Source organism: Phalacrocorax aristotelis, chromosome 19 (assembly GCF_949628215.1).
Source record: "Phalacrocorax aristotelis chromosome 19, bGulAri2.1, whole genome shotgun sequence".
Lineage (NCBI taxonomy): Eukaryota > Metazoa > Chordata > Aves > Suliformes > Phalacrocoracidae > Phalacrocorax > Phalacrocorax aristotelis.
The window spans coordinates 9,165,544-9,186,181 of NC_134294.1; the positions used below are offsets into that span (position 1 = coordinate 9,165,544).

Here is a 20,638-nt window from a genome sequence, read left to right on the forward strand (position 1 = left end):
TGTGTATACGTACACGTGTCTGCATACAGATAGGACACATCTGTGCGTCTGTGGAGATATATGTAGATCTATGGGCCTGCATGTGTGTGCGTGTATGGACACACAGAAAAACAACTCCCTGCGTACACACAAATGCAGTCATCGACACGCACCCTCGCTCCTCTCCGGGCGCGTGCAGAGAGCGTGCGGGAGAGCCGGGGCTGGGGACGGGCCCTGCGGCTGCACGAGCACGCGTGTGCCCACGCGTGTGCCCAGCGTGCTGCGGGGGCCGGGACCACCCCCACCGGCACCGCCCCACCGTGCGCAGCCGCCCTCGCCCCCCCAGCCGCTCACCCCGCCAGGCTCCCGCCGCTTCCTTCCGAAAGGATTTATTAAAACACAGAGAACAGAAACCGGGACACACAGAGTACGAAGTGAATGCGGGGGCGTTGCTTGCGGCTGCCGTCAGCCTCCGGCGAGAGGCCGCCACAGCCGCGCAGTCGGAGGCACCACGCTCGCAGGTGTCCCCGTCCCGGCTCCAGCTGTCCCCTCCCTCGCACCTGCATCGCCTCCACCCCCGTGCCCCAAGCGCGGCGCGCCGGGAGCCCCAGCCTCGCCGCGGCCCCCGCTGCCGGGACAGCGCCAGGGCTCGCAGCGGCAGCGCCGGCACACGCCGATGCTGCCGCCGGGGCTGGGCGGGCAGGCTGCGGCGGCGGTCCGGCAGCAGGGCTGGCAGCAGGCATGCACTTGCTCAAACACCACGAGGACGCAGAAATGGACCTTACAGGGAAGCGCGGGAGCCGGCTCGGCCCCGGACGGGCGCCCTGGAGCAGCCGGCCAGGAAGCAGGGCGCCTGCCAGCCTGCCCTCACACCCTACACGTGCCAATAAAACCAGACATAAATGCCGTGACTACCTCCTGTCTCGGCTTAGCCCACCTTGCCCAGACAAACTCTTCAAGTCTTCAATAAGAAAGTGCAAAAAATATACACGGAAATGAAACCCCCGCCCCAGCCACTCTGGGGATGGCGACGGGGTCACGTTGGTCGAAGCACACTTGAAGCGGGAGCGGGAGAGCCCGGCAGCACCGGCGGCAGCTCGTCTTCCACACAAGCAACACCGCTGCGCTTCCCCTGCCCTTCCTCCAGCGACAGGGTGGCTTTCGGCTGGGGGGCCGGGGAGCGGCCCCCGGGGGGTGCTGCAAGAAGAGGGGAGAGCCACCCATCAGCCGGGGTCCAGATCCTCCCCACACCAAACACGGGGCAGGGGGAACGTGCCGACCCCACCGGCAAGAGCAGCCAGCTTGGATGTCTGGCGCCAGGGCTTTGGGAGTGATCCTGCCCCCGCTCCCACCTCTGCTGCCAGTACCCGCTGCGGCTGCGTGAGCCAGAGGCCGCATCCAGACACCGGCACCAGGGGAGGCAGCCCAGAGCAGAGCCCTCGTACAGCCCCCCAACCCCACGCGCATCTGCACGTGTGTTCCCACAAAGCCCCCACGAACGAATCGCGGAGAGCAGCGAGCACAGCCTTACCTCAGCTGGAAACGGGAGCTGCGGAGGAAAATCATGGGAAAGGCTAAATATCTGTAATGAGAGAGAGGAAACACCTCGCTTGCCTGCCGTCCTTCAGCAATGCTCCTGGCCCACTCAAATCCACCCCTTGAATTTCTCTGCCCGGGAGCATCTGCTCGAAGGCCCAACCTACCAGTCACGTATGGTCCCAGAGGCATCTGACTGTAGTTGACAACCCCACCCGGCCCAGGACCTCGGAAATTTGGCCCAAAGTTGTTGTTGTAGATCTGGGAGGAGCCGAAGGAGCCCTGGGGAAGTAAAGAGGAAAAAGAGCGGCTGACCTGCAGCCCCAGCCCCACTGCCGCCCCCAGCGAGGGGCTCCATCCCCATCCCCGCTTACCTGCTGGACGGCAGGGTCCCCCCCACGGGTGGCCAGGCGGCTGAGGATGCTCCGCTCGGACATCTGCAGCCGGGCAGCCACGGGTGGGATGCGGGACAGCATGGATGGCAGGCGTGTCACATCGGCCTTCATGTCGCTCAGCAGCTCCTCGAGCTGGTTCAGCACTGCAAGCAGAGCGAGGCAGCGCTCAGGCTGGGGGGGCGCCCACCAGAGCCCCAGCAGAGGTGGGAGGACCCCCAGTGTCCCACCCTTGGGGACTGGCAAGCTCCAGCAGCCAGGAGCCGAGGACAAAGAGCACTGCGGACCCCCGCCAACGCTGGCTGCAGCCGTGGCGTGCCATTTTCTGGTGCCCTCACTGACAAAGAGAGCTGGGGAGGAGCAGACAGCTCCTGGCTGAGGGAACTCAAGACAATCTCCCAGCTGGATCTCTCCCCACGAGCAGGGCAGCAAACCCTTCCCGGCCCCCTAGGGCAGGCTCCCACCCTGGCTCTGCCAGCACACACCCTTGTGCAGGACGGCGTTCGCAGGCTTGTTCCCAGCTAGGGACTCTTTGGAGAGATGCTGGTGGCTCTCGGCAAGGCACTCCACTTCAGCCAGACGGGCGTTCAATGCCATGGCCGGGTGACTGGGGTCTTGGGTCATGTTGAGGTACGCAGCCCTCCGCAGCTGCTCCTCGATCACCAGGGCCTGCTCCAGCAACTGGGAGGTACGTGAGGGGAAGGATTCAGGACCAGATCCCGCACCAGCGTAAACCAGTACTGCTCTGCAGGCTCCAGCTGCCCGCGCGGTTTGTGCCAGCTGAGGCTCTGCCCTGCCATGCACCCCACTGGCCTCACCCCCAAAAGCTCCTGGGGGAACAGGCTTAGCCCTTATGTTTTCTCATCCCAAATGCAGACCCGTTCAGATGCTGAGCGTCCCAGAAAGGGATGTGGGCAGGATTTCCACAGCATCACACGCGTCAGGAGCGGGCAGAGCACCAGCCCAGCCCATTCGCAGAGAGGAGCCCAGGGCAGCCAGCCCAGTCCAGTCCCGTGCACTGTGCTGCAGAGCCTGGAAGCTCCCCGGGATCAAGCCTGGGCTGCTGAGTGCCTGCTCTCCTCTGGTGACCACGAGCCCCTCACAAAGCACACGACCACTCCCTGCTGTGCTCCCAGAAGGTGCTGGCGGGCTCCCCCCCAGCTTTGGGGCACCACTCTGGTCCCCCCTGCCAGTAAGGACTCACCAGCCCTGGACCTGCAACTCGCCTTGAACCGCCGGGCAAGGAACTTGTTCTTCATCTCAAGATAGTTCCCCTTGTGTATTTCCGACTTGAACGGCTCGTTCAGGATCACGTAGCGCGGGTCATTCTGGATGTCCTGCCAGCGGGCGTAGCCGTGACTGATGCGGAGGGAGCGTCAAGGGAAGAACCAGCACATCGACAGCATGCCCACCGCCCCACAGCATCACCAGACCCCCTCCCTGCTCGTCTCCCCACTGTCACCCCAGCTCCCAGGCCCTGTGGAGGCCTCCCTCGCCTCGTGACCTCCCCACCACCCAACGGCAGGAGGCACACTCTCAAGTCAAAGGGTACGTGACAATTCCTGCCAACAGCCAGTAGTCGTGTCGGCGGTGCCAGATGTCGTAGATCTTGCCGGAGGAGACAGCAGCCCTTTCCTCGTTCTGCCACAGCGTGTGCAGCTCTGCAGAAGCAGAAGCGACACAGCCCGGTCAGGCAGCGGGGCTGCCAGGGACATGGCACAGCGCATCAGGCAGGGCGAGCGATGACAATTCCCGGGCGGCCACAGGCACAGCGCAAAACCAGGACACCCTACTGCGAGGCGTATGTCCTCACCGTGCGTACCCACCCCGTCTGCAGCCTTTTTACACACGTCACTTTTCTTGCACAGGTTCAGAGCTTCTGCGCAGAAGCTCTGCAGGAGCAGCCGATGCCTCGTCTCTTGCTCTTACCTGTAAAGCCACCGTCAGCAATGTTGAACATGAATCGGAAGTTCATGTTTCTGTCATCCTTCTTTCCATCCTCCTCTTCCTCTTTGTCACCATTTTGCTGAGCCTCACCTTGCTCCTTCTGCTCCGCCTTGGAATCCTCTGCTTGGCAAACACAAGAAGTTGATGCTGCCTAACCGTACTCTGCCAAAAGACTGACCGGTGTCATCCTTGCACCATCAGCTGCCAGAGGAACTTCTCGCTACAGCCACTGTTGGAAAAGCCACCAGCCCGCTCCCTGCTCCACAGCAGCTGACCATCTGCCTCTTCTGGCAGGTCCTAACTGCTTGCCCAGCAAGCACAGGCAGTGCCCACCATAACGGGGTCTTGTTCCTGCTCATGGCTCCCGAGCATCACCAGAGGACAAGCGCCAACGGCTGTCATCGCCATCACCCCGCAGACACCCTCCCTCACCTCTGTGCCAGGCACCTTCACACCACTTCTCGCCCCAAAGCCTCCTCGTGCCTCACCTGGTTTGACTTCTTTGTCCTCCCCTTTCCCCGGGCTACTGTTCAACTCCGGCTTCTCCAAAGGCTTCTCTTGAATCGCCTCATCTGCAGAAGGCAACAGGGCTATGAGAAAAGCTTGGTGTGCAAAACGCTTTTCAGGGAAAAACAACTTATTGTCTGGATAGACCTTCCCTTTTAGAGTAAAGCGTTTGTATCGTATGTATGTTCAAAATGTTTGAAAAACTTCTAACAGAATATTCTTCTGTGTTTTATCAAGAAAACGTATTTAGTTTTCCCTCTTCCTTGAGACATCTGGAGGAACATATTGCTAGGAACAGAAAATGCCCCCCAAAACAAGCCCTTCTCATAACGTACGACCTGGAATTTTTGGTTTCTCTTCAGGAACTGCTACAGGACCGTGTGACATTCAGGTTTCCCACTGTGACATGGAGCAGAGGAAGACCCAAGCAAGGTAAAAGTGCAGGAGCCTCCCAGCAGAGGGAAAGGCCGCCCGTCAGGAGTGCCAGCACATCCAAGGCTGTTAGGGTACACACCCTGGGCTCCACACAACTTCAGCTGCAGAACTTCTCCAGCACAGATCATGTCGCTGCTGTGTGCCACAGCCCCAGGAGGTCCCAGCCAGGGCTGAGAGGGGAGCCCGTGCACGGGGATCGCGTTCATCTGCGCCACAGACTCACCTTTCACCAGAGGCTCAGGAGAAGGCTCAGCCCTTTCACTCTCCTCTTGCTTCTCTTCCCCCAGTTTCTCTTTGCTGTCGCAGCTTTCTGGGTGCTCTTCGCTTTCCACCTTCTCGGCACTCACAGGCACCTTAATGTAAAGTGCCACTCCAGATCAGCCCAGCCTTGCCCCTTCCTTGGGGAGCACCCCGCGTCTCCGGGCAGGCCTTGAGAAGGCTTCCCAGAGGAGATGCTGGAAGAAGCCACCCTACCTGGCTCTCAGCCACCTTCCTGGACTTCTGCTCCACTTGGTCCTTTTCCTCCTGGAACCCAAGTTGCACTTCTGTCTTGTCTGTAGCAACGGCAAAGCAAGGAAGCTATTGAACGGGGCCCCAGAGGGCCGTGCACACCGCCAGGGTAGGCAGGCACCTGCAAGACCTTCTGGTGTCTTGGCCCATCTCCCTTCCCAAGCCAGACCAAAGCCACGATCCCCCGGAAGCCTGTAGGCACACCTACCCGCAGGGGCCACAGGTGCCGTGTGCATGTGGGCTGGGCTGGCCGGGACGGGAGTGTTGGGATCTGAAGACACAATCTCGCTGGACTTCTTGCTCTCCGGGCCCTCGAGAATCAGATCTGGGGTGCTGTACTTGCCATTGACATGCTCAAACTCCTGTACCTGGGGCAGATACACACCGTCAAGTCAAACACAGCAGAGACATTTCCAGCCCGGTCAAAAACAGATGTGCCCTGAGCCTGGGAGATTCAGTAGGGGATCCCTGGCACGAGGCATTCAGCAGCCAACGAAACCCATGAGGTCCCAGAACATACCTGAAATGGCACATTTAAAATTTTACTCACCCACCTTCTTCCTTACTAGCGACATGACTCCTATGCGAGTCAGCACGTGCTGCCGTGACAGCCCTTCCCGGGGAACGCCATCCGCAAAGGTCTCAGCACCATCTGCCCCGGGTTCACACAAATGCCTCATGAAGAGAGAGACGTATGCCCTGTGGAGGGAAGGCCAGACCTCGGTGCTTAGCCAAGCACCCACGCCGTCTGCTTCCACCCGTGGGCAAGGGCAGAGTCCCGTGCCCAGGCTAAGACTTAGCCTATCTTAAAGAGAACGATAGCAGCCCCCTGAAATGAAACAGGCGTTGCCCCCCCAAAAAGAAACCTCGGTGGGGGTGTGCAGGCACTTGGGCTCCTGCTGCCCAGCCGGCTTTATCACAGCACAGCCTCTGCCTTGCCCTGGGGAGCACGGACAGAGACGGTGACGCGGCAAGACAGCAGGGTGATCAGAGCTTGTCCTGAACATGAGCTAAGCGCTCACCAACATCGACCAGAGCCCAGGACAGACGTCGCCCTGCCTGCCCGGGACCCCCCATACCTGAACTCCTTCTCACTCTTCCCTCGCAGATCCCGGACCAGCCAGTGAGAGTTGAAGGCGTCCTGGGGCGGCATGCCCCAGCGCATGATAGCATTCAGGAAAGCCTTGCGCTGGCGGGCATTGAAGCCGAGAACCTGCAGGGAGCGGAGGTGTTGCTGGGATCACAATGCGGCCTCGGAAACGTGCGGCATCTCAGAGCCTGGCAGCCTTTACAGGCTGGACCAGGACTAACATGCTGGCGACTCGGCACGGAGGAGCCCAGCCCGCCAGCCCAAGGCAGCCCTGGCACAACTGCATTGGATGTGCTCTGGCTGAGGCTGACACTCACCTCGATATTCCCCCCAACTCTTGCCAGCAAAGGAGGGAGAGGTTTGTCCCGGTCACTCTTCAGCTGCCTCCGGGATTGTCTTCTGCCACCTAGGGTCAAGCACCCCAGTGACAGATGGGCCCCAGGCAGTGAGGAAGGACGAGAAGATGGGAAGAAGAACACAAAGTGCTCACCCACCCCAAGCTTCCTGCACTCCCTCCCGATGGGACCAGAACTCGAGCAGAGCAGCAGCCCAGGCTGCAGAGTCCCTTCCACCCATCCCACTGGCCTCCCCAAGCCAGGGCACTCTTCTGCCCTTACCAGGCAAGGAGGTACCACACCTGTTCCTCCTGCCGTCCCCATCTTTTCACCGTGAGGACCAGAGCAAGGTCCTGCAGCAGCCAGTGAGGGAAACAGCCAGTTGCCATCCCTGCCCTGGGAATCTCTTCACCTGGCAGGCCAGCGGGGACACCTTCCCCTGATTGGAGGCCCAGAAGCATGCCAGTCCCTCCAACCCAGATATTTCTGCCACACCTGAGTGCCAGGGGCTTCCCGCAGAGCAAAATCCCGTGGAGTATCAAACACATTAACTCACTCTGACCTTCTGGCCTCTCTTCAAAGTCTTCGTCCTCGTCCTCAGAGCCAATGGAGTACTCCGACTGGTTGTCAGAGAGCTCGTCCTGCCACTCTGCAGACCGCAAGGGAGGCCAGGTTAGAAGAGTGCCCGAGCGGTGGGACCCTGCCCAGGAGGGACACGCAGGACAGGCGAGAGTCTGCCTGCAGCTGCAACGGGCATCCACTGCCAGGCAGCGAGAGAGGAACAACACAATACGACAAGCAGGAAATCACATTCTCAGATTTTCCAAAATTTGTATTCTCCTACACAGGAAAAACCCAATTTGAAATGTTTTGCCCACAGACATATTTTTCCTAAATTCTTCTGGGAAAAGCAGAGTTTACAGACCAAAAAAATTAAAGAAAATATCTTTGAAGAATTTTTATCCTGGGAAGTTTAGGAATGTGGGAAACAGAGCTATGCAGGCTACCAAACTGCAGAGGAACACCCAGCACACCATGCTACAGCCAGTACGTCCCTCAGGGAACCTTTTTGTGCAGCGTTCAGGGCCAGCCCACAGGGCCTGTTGCCCACCCTAAGCCCGGCCAGGAGCCGGGCAGCTGCTGTACCTTGGTCCTCCTGCGAGGCATCATTGTAGTTGACTTGCTTGCGGATTCTCTTCCCTTTCCCCAAGTTCCTGGCCAGATCTTCCTGCTGCTGCTCGTAGTGGTGCCGCAGCAGCTTCTCCCAGTAGTCGGGGTCCACATTCTCCTCCTGCTTGATGATCTCACGTTCCACCTCTTCCTGCAAAGCAAGAGACAAGAGGCTTGAGATTGGGCAGCCACAGACCTGCCCGCATCGCCCCACTGCCTGTCCTCTAACGGCCCTCCAGGGAAAAAGAGAGGGAGACCACCGAGTCGCTGGCTGGAATTTGGCTCCTGGGTCTTTGCCCAGACGTACCGACCTCGGTGCAAGGCTGTCAAAGGGCTGGGAAAAACACCCACCCAGAAGGAGCACCTCCAAACACTGCCATCCATCCTGCCCTGCAACGCCCACGCTCACATCGAGGGAAAAACTATAGATCTGCAGAGACCGCCCAGGACAGCAGCCTACTATTGGCTTCATCAACAGATGAAGGAAGTCCGTCAGTCAGCGACCAGGAAAACAAACGCTCGGTGCCTGAGCAGCACCATGCCTACTCCCAGTCTGCAGGGGAAGGGCCTTCAGGGCAGAAGAAGGAGCCTACAGATGCTTTGATCAAAATGAGGTCCTGTGACAAGAGGGACAGAGCCCAGCTTGCACCACGAGCTGCACAGGATAAAGACAACTGTACTTCCTCTGCCTGCAGCCGGTCCCATCAGCCCCGAGACCCCCAGGTCCGGAACGATCTATGGCAGCTGTCGACAGAGAGCAGCGAGGCGTCCTGCCCCACACCAAAACACTTGCAAGAACAGGAAAGGGAGGGGGAGAAACACAGAGGGATGTACAAAGAGGTGCAATCATAAGACATGATACTAATCACATTACCACACCATCCTCTTCTCTCACAACATACTGGGCCACTTTAAAGGAGCTGAGATACTCGTTCATGTTCTGCAGCTCCGTGTCATCAGTCGCATCCTGGTTTCGGTCCAGAAGCTTAGAGATGGCAGCATCATCGTAGTGGATCACACTGCTGTCATCCACGTCCTTGTTGTCACCTGGAGGGCAAAGCGAGGGGAATGGAGGCACAAATCACCATGCTGGAGACAGCCCGCTCTCAGAGCCAGGTGAGCTCAGGTTGGGTGCAGGGCGGGGGAGGAGGACAGGATGCCCCAACAAGGAGGGGTACTCACCAGGTGGGGTGCCACCATGCTTTTTTTTCATGCCGGGAGTCACTGCACCCCCTTTGGTTGACAGCGTGTCCGAGAAAGGGGTGACAGCATCCGGCATGCCGATCCGCTGTCCCTGAGACACCATGCCTGCGGGCATAAGAAGAGGAGAAAGAATGAGCCCCAGTAGCTCAGACAGGGGCCCACCTCACCTAGAGAATCCCCAGAGCCCTCCTGACCTCACCTTCCACATCATCCTTGAAGAGCTCTTCTGTCCCAAACTTGAGGATGTCATCCAGCTCTTGCTTGGTCATGGAGCCCGACTTGGAGCCAAGCCCCGGGCGGACCACCAGGTGGGTGAGCATCATCTTCCTTTTGGCCACCTGGGTGATGCGCTCTTCCACAGAGGCTCTGGTCACAAAGCGGTAGATCATCACCTTCTTGTTCTGCCCGATGCGGTGAGCTCTGCTGAACGCCTGCGGGCAGAGAACGAAGCTGTTGAGGGCAGCACCATGCCATGCCAGCCAAGGGGTCTGAGTTTCTCCCTCCTCCAGGGTGCACAGAGGCACCGCAAGGGCAAGGCTGAATTCAGCATTCAGGCTGTTACGGGGCGGTGGAGCGAGAGGGGCTCCTCAGAGCCAACCTGAATGCACTGGCCCCCTCCACTGACTGTAGGCAAGCCAGCTTCCCCCCGTAGGCCCCTAAGTGAAGGGTCTGAAGGCAGGCAGTGAGGACACGTTGCCCCTAGGAAGTGTCCAGCTGCAGATTCACCAGGCCTGCATTGCTCCTTCACCACCCTGCACCAGCACATCCTCTTGCCAAGGACCCAGGGGAAGGAAATGCCAGCACAAACAGATGGCAACAATGGAGGTAGCTTTGGAGAGGACCTTCTCCCAGCTGGGGAGCATGGGAGGGATAGGCATTTCTCTTCGCTTTTCCATTATTTTCAGAGGCATTGGCTGTTTGCCCACCCCAGGTGCCATTTCCCACTGGCGGACAGTCCTTAGCTAGGGTCCACCCCGGGCTTTCCGTGGAAGCTCCCAAAAAAGGAGGAGACACCTGGCTGTGAACAAGCAGCGGAAGGAAGTAAGAAGCCTGAGGAAGAGAGCTGGTTGTACATGCTAGGTCTCTGCTATGCTGCAGACAGGCCAGGGCGAGGCTGGTGGATGCAGGAAGGGGACTCCTGTGCAGAAATGCACCCCATAAATCCTGCAGAAAGAGTCGGCAGCTCTCAAGAGAAGAGACTGACTTCCCTGTGCAGGGTGTGCAAACAGAGGGCAGAGCCAGAGAGGTACTTACTATACAGGAAGAAAAAGGAAAAGTCAGAAACCTGGATGTCATTGTGGGGATTCCAGTCAGAATCATAAATAATGACTGTGTCGGCCGTAGCAAGGTTTATGCCCAGACCACCGGCACGGGTAGAGAGGAGAAAGCAGAACTGCTGAGCACCAGGAGCTGAGAAAGACAAACCCACAGGTGGCAAACGGTGAGACAGAAAGGAGCGCGGCTTACGCGGAAAGGTACAGTACTGTGCTTTAGGTATAAAACAGCAGGAACCGTCAGCATAAGCCAACAAGCAACCGGCTGGGAAGTTAAAGAGTTAAAACACATCGTTCCCTGGGAACCAATTACTGGAGAAAATGGAGTTCTAGAGCCAAAGGAGAAGCTCTGCTGCCTACTGAGGCCTTGAAGGGGAACGCTGGAGTCCCTCAAACTAAGCAGGCTGCCATTGGCACACGCAGGGTCCATTGTGGGACACAACTCAAGGGCTTAACAACACGGTACAAGCAGCCCTGTGCCTCAGGAAGCTGGCTCTGCCAGCACGGCACAACTGGCACACAGGCAACCCCATGCCGCCTGTCCTGTGGGCAAGCAGGGGCTCTCGGGCACAGCCAGCCAGCCGAGCCCGCTGCTGGCTGCATGCTGCAAATCCACCCCGCGCCCCCTCCTCGGCAAGGCAGAAACATGAGTACCATTAAACCTGTCTATGGCCTCCTGGCGCAGGCCGCCGGTGATGCCCCCGTCTATCCGCTCGTATTTGTAGCCTTCGTACTCCAGGAAATCCTCCAGCAAGTCCAGCATCTTCGTCATCTGCAGGGCAAGGCGACCCTGGCACAAGTGGCTCTGCACAGCCCAGCTCCCCGCCTCCCCATGGGACCTGCCCTGCCCCGGCCGGGCCCGTGCCCGCAGAGCGCACGGTGGCGGTGGTACCGCTAATGCCAGGGTACGGCCAACAGGCAACTGCCAGAGGAGCAACACTCACGTCTCCTCCTCTAGAGGCAGCTTTGCCAGCATGAGGGAATAATTTTTGAACAGCCCTCCCTGAAGGGAAACGCTATTACTATTATCTCCTCTTTATTCATAGATCAAAAGAGGTTTTAAACTTTACAGGGAGTCCCTCAGGAGAGAGCTGGGACACAATCCCTCCATCATGTCTGCCACAGCTGCCACGCTATCTAGGGGTTAAGCTGTCACCAGCTCTGCCACCTATCTCTATCTGTTCCTAGCACAAAATTCTCATACAGAACAAAAAAAAAATCCTTTAAAAATTTATTATTAATCCTTCCCTACACTCACCTGGGAGAAGATCAGAACTCTGTGACCCCCGTCCCGTAGCTTCTTCAGCATCTTTTGGAGCAGCATCAGTTTCCCAGATGATTTGACCAAAGAATTCCCATCATAAGATCCATTGGGCAGAACCGGGGCCTCCTGTGAAGGCATCCGTCTTAGTCTCTTCGAGGACAACACCCGTTAACTTCACATTCACATGCATTTCAAAGACAAAATCCTTGGATGAAACCACTTGCATGAAAACCACACCATTAACCAAAGGCAGGTCACAGAAACAGCCCCCACTGACAGCTTACACGCAATATTCTGAGAAATGCCTCCAGGATGCAAACACAGTTGACGTACCACCGCCGCCACAGGAAAGAGGTACGGGTGATTACAGCACTTCTTCAGGTCCATCATGATGTTGAGCAGCGAGACCTGGTTCCCACCACCTTTCGAATTCAGGGCTTCAAAATTCCTCGTCAGTATGAACTTGTAGTACTTCCTGCAGGAGCAGGGATGGGACAGACACTCTTGTTAATTCAGCCTCACAGGACAGGGCCGAATTCAGCAGGACAGCACCGAATTAAACCCCACTCGTGTCACTTCAAAAGGGACATCAGCGTTTCTAAAAGAAACGGTTCAGAACCCTCAGCCTAGGGCCAGGTTTATTCGATTGCTCTGTGAACATCGCAGCCCCTGTAAGCGGGACGGACTCAGGGGCACAGTGGCAAGGAATGCTCCCCGCTGCTGGGGGTAAACTGAGCCTTGCCCCACCACACTGGGAGGAAGCAACATGCCCTTCCCTGCAAGTCCCCCAGTCTCAGCAGAAGATGCTGCTGAAGCTGAGCAAGTCAGCCCAAAACAAATGGAGCTGAGCAAGTATCCCCTGGGGCAGCAGTGATGCTCCAGACTGACGCCAGGCAAGCTGGCAGCACAGGCTAGTGCCCCGGCACCGAGAACAAGAGAAGGAGGTTAAGCCTCAGTGTTTACTCTGTGCCCCCCCAGAACTAGCAGAGCCACACTGACAGCCTGCCGTGCATCAGACGCTTCCCGCTGGGCAGCCAGGGCTGCATGGAGCCCAATTTAACCGGGCTGAACGCACTCCCCAGTGAGACACAAAGCACTCCGGCTCTTCCCACAACAGGCCTGAGGACCGCAGGGTGTCTCTGACCTGTCGAACCCCACTGATGCCCTGCCGTGCTGCAGATGAGGCGGGGTGAGGGAAGCCAGCCATCCCAGGGGAGCTGGGCTAGAATTACTCACTTCTGCATCTGGCTCAGTTCCACTCTCACAATCAGCTCCGTCTTGGCCGGCATGTTCTTGAACACATCTGCCTTGAGCCGCCGCAGCATGTGGGGACCCAGCAGATCATGAAGCTTTTTGATCTGGTCCTCCTTGGAGATGTCTGCAAACTCCTCCAGGAACCCCTCCAGGTTACTGTGAAAGCAGCCAGAACCACACTGCGCTGAGCGACCATGGGACATGCGAGAGCAAAGCTATCTGTTTCTTTATGCCTCCAAACCAAGGGCAGAGCGCTTGTGATACATGAGGTGGTAACGCTCGCACACCTGTATCTGAGCAGAGCACAAGCCAGACCAAGGAGTCTCACTGATGGCTGAGGGGAAATTTGCACTAAATGCACTAATATGAGCTCTGGATGAGCTCCCCAAAGTACCTCTGTCTCCTCAGAGAGAGGGAAAACAAGGCAGGTTTCAGTTCCTCGCTCACAAACCTGACCAATAGCAAGGCAACAGCTACCCACAGGACCCAAAATGTAACAGTCCGTGGGAATAAATCTGGGGTTATATAAAATGTGTGTGTAGCTGCTATGACAAACCATGGGGGCGATGCACTTTGCCATGTGCCTGCCGGCACAGACCACTGACACTGGCACAGCAGTGACTGGATCCCAGCACCCCGACACACACAGGAGCTCCAGGAAACTGGAAAACCTCTGCTGAGCCACCCCGCTGAGTGGTCAGGCTGCTCTCCCTTTTTGGAGGGAGAACTAGTGCAACTTACTTAAACCTCTCAGGAGTCAGGAAATTGAGCAGGTGGAAAAGCTCTTCCAAGTTGTTCTGGAGTGGAGTCCCGGTGAGCAGCAGCTTGTAATCGATCTTGTAGCTATTTAATACTCTGAAGAACTGGGAAAAGAAATGAGATTAGGTGCAAAGAACTCAGAGGAGCCGATTAGACATCTAGGAACTCTGCAGGTTGCACACACAGAGACTCAGCAGTGACCTCTCCCCACTACCAGGCACACAGAGCAGACCGCAGCTTGCATGTCCTGCTCTGAGCCGTCCCCATCGAGCACAGGCAGCAATCCTGACTGTCCTTGGGTCACACCGCCTGCCTCCCCCTGCGCTGGGGATCACATGATGGTCCCAGGGGCCATACACTGCATTTGGCCTCAGGTAAAGGGGAAAGGAAGGAGAGGGATCAATTCCCTTCCACGACAGCCCATCAAAGTACTGTCAGGCTGCCAGGCAGGCAGCCAGGCTGCCACCTCTTCCGCTGCTGAAGGATTTTTAATGCCAGAGGATGTTAAAAAGAGCAAATACACCGAACCGCAGGTCCCAGGCAGAGCCTGTGCAAGGTGAGGACATCTCTCAGCTCCCAGGGAGGAAAGCACAGAGCAGCATACCACCAGCACTGGGGTGTCATATCTTTGTGGCACCAGCCACACCACAAAAATCACTCGCAAATGTCTGTTACCTACTTTGGACTGGTTGTTCTTCAGCCTGTGTGCTTCATCCACCACCAGACAGGCCCACTCTATGGAGCCCAGCACTGCCTGGTCAATAGTGATCAGCTCGTAGGAGGTGAGCAGGACATGGAACTTGATCTGGGCTTCCTTCTGGAGGAGCAGAGGGAGAGAAAAGCCTGGGTAAGAGAGCAGGGAATGGGATGGCCTCCACCTCTGCTGCTGCTACTGGAGAAAAGGGAGTGCTGCCTGCACTGCACAGCACCAGCAGAGCAAGGCTGAGGCAGGAGCCGTTGCCAGCAGCAGATTTACACCCATCTGAACATTAGAACCAAGTAGGGGACTACAGAAACAGAAAAGGGTCTGGCAGAAATCTTTAAAACTCTTCACAAATCTCCTGCACTGTAAACAGTGGCAGCTTCCCTCTTTGGAAAACATCTGATTAGGGACCTAACCAACCTCTCTCTCCAGGACAAATTCTGCTCTCTCCACTTCTTATTGATGGTTAAAGTACTGGGTAGGGCACAAACTTAGCTCCTACCTTCATCCGGAAGACCTTCTTTCCACTCCGGATGGCGTTGTCTTCAAAAGAGAACTCATTTTCCCGGATGATCGACCGGCTTTCTTTGTCCCCCGTGTAGGTCACAACATAGAAGTCAGGTGCCCACATCTCAAACTCGCGCTCCCAGTTGATGATCGTGGAGAGAGGGGCGCTGACCAGATACGGCCCTTTCGAATGGCCCTGCGCAGGGAGACAAAGTCCGAGCTGTTCTCCCGGTACTGAGTAGCTCTCAGCCACCTCGGGGACTGCCAGATGCTCCACTCACCTCCTTGTACAGGGAATACAAGAACACAATAGTCTGCACAGTCTTCCCCAGCCCCATCTCGTCGGCCAGGATTGTATCCGTCCCTTGGGCCCAGGAAAACCTCAGCCAGTTTAGCCCTTCCAGCTGGTAAGGATGGAGCGTGCCTCCTGTGGCATCGATGTACCACGGCTGCTTGTCAAACTTCACCGTAGGCTGAAGAGAGAGGGACACGATGCAAAGCAATGAGAACCAACTCCCCCTCCTTTCTCTGTGGCCAAGCACATCCCTTTTTAACCTCGTAAGACCGAACAGCCGCAAAAGGAATGCGGACACAGCCCCCAGCACACCCCAGCCCTCAGGCTCTTCACAGCAAAGCCACCCCGGAGCTTTCAACAACAACAACAACAAAAAAAGAAAACAGGAAGGAACTAGAGGAGAAAAACGTAACAGGGTGGGGTGGCCAGAGAGATCTTCCTCTCTCCAGGCTCACACGCCATTGCACTACCCCTGCCATTCTTACATCCACCAGAGGCGTTTCTGGAGGCTTTTCCAGCTTCTCCTCTTTCAGCTTTTTCCCTTTCTTGTTCAGCTTCTTCAGAGGGCGCGTGTCCTCCCCCAGCATCAGCTCCCTGCAACAGCCGCACGCATCAGGAAAAGGCAGGCAGGCCTTCCTCTCCCAGTCCCCAAGCCAAGGGACAGAAACGCCTGTCAGACTCCACTGCCATTTCCCCACAGGACATTTTCTGGGCCACTTAGTATGGGCACTCCAGGAATGTTAATTTTCCCCTCCCAACAGTCCATGCAACATCATCCAAAATGAAGAACAGCAATTTCAGATTGGTGTGGTTTTCCCCCAAAACAGACAGGCAGCAGCACCATGGAGCCACCCTGAAATGCAGTGAGACCATGAATATTACGATAGTATAAATGTAGGGGAAGGGGAACACAGGCTGGAAAACAACAAGTAGGCAGGGTTTTCCAGCAGCCCTGAAATGGCATTTCAGGAAGGCCAGCTTTCCAGAAGTGCTCAGCCACTGCTCTCTGAAGAGAGGTCACAGAATCCCAGAACGGCAGGGGTTGGCAGGGCCCTCTGGAGCTCACCCCCTCCTACCCCCTGCTTGAGCAGGCACACCCAGAGCAGGGGCACAGGGCCGCGTCCAGGCGGGGTGTGAATGTCTCCAGGGAAGGGACCCCACAGCCTCTCTGGGCAGCCTGTGCCCCTGCTCTGGCACCCACACAGGGAAGGGGTTTGTCCTCATGTTCAGGGGGAACTTCCCGTGTTCCAGCTTGTGCCCGTGGCCCCTTGGCCTGGTGTTGGGCACCACTGTAAAGAGCCCGGCCCCATCCTCCTGACACCCACCCTTCAGGTATTTATAGGTATTGATAAGATCCCCCCTCAGCCTTCTCTTCTCCAGGCTGAACAAGCCCAGGTCTCTCAGCCTTTCCTCACAAGGGAGATGCTCCAGCCCCTGATCCCCTTGGCAGCTCTGCGCTGGCCTCCCTGCAGCAGTTCCCTGTCCTTCTTGAACTGGAGGGCCCAGAACTGGATGCAGCCCTGCAGACGTGGCCTCACTGGGGCAGAGTGGACAGGGAGGATAACCTCCCTCACCCTGCTGGCCACACTCCTTTGAATGCACCCCAGGATACTGCTGGCCTCCTTGGCCACAAGGGCACAGTGCTGGCTCAGGGTCCCTGCCAGCAGTGCCAGTATGTTCAAAACGGGGACATGTACAGGTCCCCGGCCGTCCCAAACACCTGCGCAGGCTGCCCCAGCTCTGCCTGGCTCTCCCAGGCTGCAGCAGGCTGGCTGCAGTTCCACCACCCCGCTGGATTGTACCTGTGGTTCCAGTAGAGGTTTTTGAGGTTTTCGTAGTACGGGATGTCTATCTCGTCAATCTCCCAGGTGCACTGGTCATACGGCAGGTCTTTCCACTTGATCAGGTAATGGACATCTCCCTTTTTATCAAAGCTGTAAGGCAGGGCACGAAAAGCCTATCAGTGGAATGACACTTCGACCACCAGGAAGCAGCTAGCCATAACCTGCTTCCACAAACCTGGATGTTTCATCCTCTGCTTTTACCTACAGACAATGACATCCAAGCAAAGGTAGAAAACACTAAGGGAAGTATAGACACTTTCCAGCAGAAATGCATAGTAATCTGCTGCATGTGTTAAATCATTAAGCTTTAAAGGTTGCTCTTCTGTTCTGCTGAACAACCTTGTTTTCCTGTTTTACCAGGACTGGAGGAATTCCAGCGCTTACCCCTTTCTCCTGCAGCATTCGCTGCTCTATGAATTTTTGCTTATGTTGAAAAATGAGTAAACACACTATTGAGCCTGATTATATGCCTACAGGAAAAATCTCTTGCCTTATTAGCAGACAATGTGAAGCTGGCATGAAAATTAGCCAGGCAGCTTTGTTCATTTTCCGCCAAGCAGCCTTCAAAGGCAAAGTTGCCGCTTGAAATTTCAAATTGCCACTTGAAACATAGAAATTCAACAAAAAGATGTCTCTAGCCACTCAATGTAAAAAAAGAGATCTGTGCAGCATATTTTATATGCAGGAAATTTCTTCCACAGAAAAGAAACACAAATGTCAAGGCTTCATAAGGGAGTCCAGTACCTGCTCAAACTCCCCCCTTTGGGCACCGTCCCTGTCAGCACCAGGGAGGTAAGCGGGAATAACGCACCTCTCAGGCACGCATAGTACCCAAATCCCTGCTGGTGCCTCACCTCTGACGTGAGGGCAGAGGGGACACGTGGCTCCTGAGAGGAACAAATGACCTACACAGAAACAGGCTGCTCTTCCAAAGTAGTTGAGGTGAGCAGCAGCAGCCACAGGACACCATCGATGGAAGCAAGACCCATCACCAGGTCGCAGCAGAAATTTACCAAATGATTAGGCCGAAACACAGACCCAAACATTATGTCTGGGAAGTTGAACAACTATGTGCATCCGTCTTTGGGGAAATTTACTATCTCTATTTTTAACATGCAACACAGCAGAAATGAAAATAAGGAAGACATCGATTCACTTCTGGCCTTGAGTTCACCTAGGGAGCAAACCTCCACGGCAACAGAGACCTTGAAACAAGCCAGCAGCTGAAAGTCCACCAGCCCGAGATTTTGGCTTTGCAGGACGGCAAGAACTACCTGGCCCCAGGGGGAAGAGCTCAGCCAAGCACAGAGACCCCGCAGCAGGCAGTCCCAGAGGCCCAGCTAACCATGTAAACCATCTGTGTGAGAGCTGCACATGAAGAGAAAACCCACGGAGACCACAGACCCGCTGCTCAAAGCTCCACCCGCAGAGCTTGCGGGGGTCCTGGGGAGCACAGCAGGGCTCACCCTTGCCATTTCCCTCCCTGGCTTGCAATGGCACCACTCATCGCCAGCACTGCCAGGGGCTCAGGCACCCTGGCACGTGCCTTTCCACAGCCCATTGACATGCCCCACTACTCGCAGCTCCTCACCTATGGTTCAGGATGCGGTGGATCATCATCCACTCGGGCTTGATGCCGTAGCGGTAGAACCTCTCCTCCATCTTGGCATACTGTGGGTCTTTGTTCTTCCGCTTCTCCCTCTGGCTGTCCTCATCCCCAGAGCCGTAGTCAAAGGCCGGCGGCTCATCCATGTCATTCTTCCGTTGGTAGTTGCGGTACATCACGGTGTGGTAGAGCTCCAGCTACGGCAGAAGGGAGCCACGCTCAGCCCACAGGTGGTGGGGCAGCAGGATGGCAGGGGCACCAGGATGACAACAATGCACTGGCTCACCTGCAGCTCCTTGACCCAGGAGCAGTGCCAGTAGGAGAGGCCTGCCCACTTCACGAAGAACTCGCGCTCCGGGATCCCCTCCAGCACCTTCGGCGGGGGGAGAGCCAGCTCCGCGTCTGGGGCGGGCAGCACGGGCGGGAGCGGGGTGGCCGGTGGCTCTTTCCAGGCCCAGTGCAGGATGCGTTGGACTTTGCCCTTCAAGGGAGGACACTGGGGATAAAAAAGCAAACAGGCAAGAGCACAGAGTTTAGGGTGAGTCCCTGTCAGGGGCCGCGAGGAGAAGGGCAGACCTGGAGAGCAGAAGGGGTCTCACAATGCCAAGCAGACAGCAGCCGTGCAGGCATGACAGGGAGGGAACAGCCAGGGCTCGGAGGAGCGTGCTGGCACACCCTGCACTGAAAACTGCTGCTAGAGGGAAAGCCCGGGGAAGAGAGCAACCGAAGATTCACCTCCAGCCGTGGGGAGCCAAGAGTGGCAAACTAGGTGACCCAAACAGTCCCAGACCCTGGCTGCATCCATCTCACCCCGCAGACACCGACACCGCTCCTACTCGTTTGCTACTTCCCACGGGGCAGGCAGAAAGGAGGCAGTGAGGGTGCATGGAGTGGGTGGAGGCTGGCCGGCGCAGGTGTGCCCAAAAAGCGTCCGTGACTCTGTGGCATCCCCCACGGGGATGGGTCTTGCAACCAGGCAAGAAAGACACCTCTACACAAGCCATGCATGAAATGGGGTTTGATACCCCATTTAAAAACTGGCGGGGAGGCTGCCAGGCAGCAATCCCACGGGAAGACTGCACAGGCAGCAGGGCTGTCCAGGGCCTTTGGGTGCACGCCACCAGCACCGATGCTCCTCCAGGGAGGGGTCTGCAGCAGAGGGCAGGACACCGGCCCTGCGGCAGGGCACGGGGAGAGGGTGTGAGGGGCAGTGGCGGCAGGGAGAGCCGCTCCGGGACCGGGCAGGTGTGGGAGGAGGGACAGGGCGAGGAATGCTGGTAACACTCACTGTACAGCGAGGGCAGAGCCATTCACCGTTTGGTATTTCTGGCAGCGGCGGGTTCAGGCAGTGGAGGTGGTAGGAGGACGGGCAGGTGTCACAGCACAGCAGCTCCCCTCCATCCTTACAGACCCGGCAGAACTCCATGTGGTCATCCTCCTCCTCCTCGCCACCTTCCTCTTCTTCCTCATCCTCCTCCTTCGGCTCCCACTGGATGCCCTCCTTCTCCTGAGGGAGCACAGACAGCATAACACCGAGGGTTTCCACTGCCTGCCCACCCACACCCACGGGGCCCTGACCCCACTCACGCAGTGGGGGCAGCTCCACTTGCCCTCGGGGGCCTTCTCCAGCTCGGGGTCCAGGCAGACGAGGTGGTAGGCACGAGGACAGGTGTCACACAGGATGATCTCCCCTCCCTGCTGGCACACCTCACAGTAGTCCTGGTGGTCTGTCTCATACCCATCCCCTTCTTCGACTGCAAGGAAGGAACAGGCATACAGTCAGAGGGATGGCAGAGCTTCCTGCTCTCCCGGGAGGGAACGGGACACTTGCTCCTCTATGATACAGTTAAGGAAATAAGGAAAGCGTTTCGCCTTGGACCCCTCCTGTTACATCCCCCTACCTCTCTGTCCCTCAGCACCACAGTTCATCTTTGCACACAGCATCATCTCACCTCTGTCTCTCTCTCCACACTGTATCATCCTTTGGTTCCTTCAGGCTCTCAATGGAGAATGCCAGAACCTGGAGAG

General features: G+C 57.1%; 1 protein-coding gene across 7 annotated transcripts in view; it reads right to left on the bottom strand.

Annotated features, from left to right (window-relative positions):
* Positions 1–352: 352 nt before the first annotated feature.
* The window catches only part of CHD5 (chromodomain helicase DNA binding protein 5), a 32,400-nt gene continuing 12,114 nt past the window's right edge, over positions 353–20,638 (bottom strand). For 2 of the 7 annotated variants that reach the window (XM_075114267.1, XM_075114266.1), the window contains exons 8-42: positions 20,198–20,364; positions 19,899–20,117; positions 18,897–19,106; positions 18,596–18,807; positions 16,963–17,094; positions 15,646–15,754; positions 15,147–15,338; positions 14,861–15,061; positions 14,335–14,472; positions 13,638–13,759; positions 12,879–13,052; positions 11,976–12,117; positions 11,637–11,768; positions 11,033–11,150; positions 10,390–10,514; positions 9,304–9,535; positions 9,084–9,209; positions 8,776–8,948; positions 7,878–8,052; positions 7,288–7,380; positions 6,714–6,802; positions 6,386–6,519; positions 5,861–6,005; positions 5,515–5,674; positions 5,271–5,350; positions 5,020–5,149; positions 4,343–4,426; positions 3,837–3,974; positions 3,460–3,568; positions 3,134–3,266; positions 2,393–2,588; positions 1,890–2,053; positions 1,683–1,797; positions 1,511–1,561; positions 353–1,176 (exon numbers count right to left, since the gene is read on the bottom strand). In XM_075114267.1, the coding sequence (XP_074970368.1) occupies positions 1,554–1,561; positions 1,683–1,797; positions 1,890–2,053; positions 2,393–2,588; positions 3,134–3,266; positions 3,460–3,568; positions 3,837–3,974; positions 4,343–4,426; positions 5,020–5,149; positions 5,271–5,350; positions 5,515–5,674; positions 5,861–6,005; positions 6,386–6,519; positions 6,714–6,802; positions 7,288–7,380; positions 7,878–8,052; positions 8,776–8,948; positions 9,084–9,209; positions 9,304–9,535; positions 10,390–10,514; positions 11,033–11,150; positions 11,637–11,768; positions 11,976–12,117; positions 12,879–13,052; positions 13,638–13,759; positions 14,335–14,472; positions 14,861–15,061; positions 15,147–15,338; positions 15,646–15,754; positions 16,963–17,094; positions 18,596–18,807; positions 18,897–19,106; positions 19,899–20,117; positions 20,198–20,364 (4,877 nt within the window). In that variant the 3' untranslated portion in view covers positions 353–1,176; positions 1,511–1,553. Of the gene's footprint in view, positions 1,177–1,510; positions 1,562–1,682; positions 1,798–1,889; positions 2,054–2,392; positions 2,589–3,111; positions 3,267–3,459; positions 3,569–3,836; positions 4,028–4,342; positions 4,427–5,019; positions 5,150–5,270; positions 5,351–5,514; positions 5,675–5,860; positions 6,006–6,385; positions 6,520–6,713; positions 6,803–7,287; positions 7,381–7,877; positions 8,053–8,775; positions 8,949–9,083; positions 9,210–9,303; positions 9,536–10,389; positions 10,515–11,032; positions 11,151–11,636; positions 11,769–11,975; positions 12,118–12,878; positions 13,053–13,637; positions 13,760–14,334; positions 14,473–14,860; positions 15,062–15,146; positions 15,339–15,645; positions 15,755–16,962; positions 17,095–18,595; positions 18,808–18,896; positions 19,107–19,898; positions 20,118–20,197; positions 20,365–20,562; positions 20,631–20,638 lie in introns of all 7 variants that reach the window. The other 5 variants (XM_075114269.1, XR_012663748.1, XR_012663747.1 and 2 more) reach the window with 5 other exon arrangements.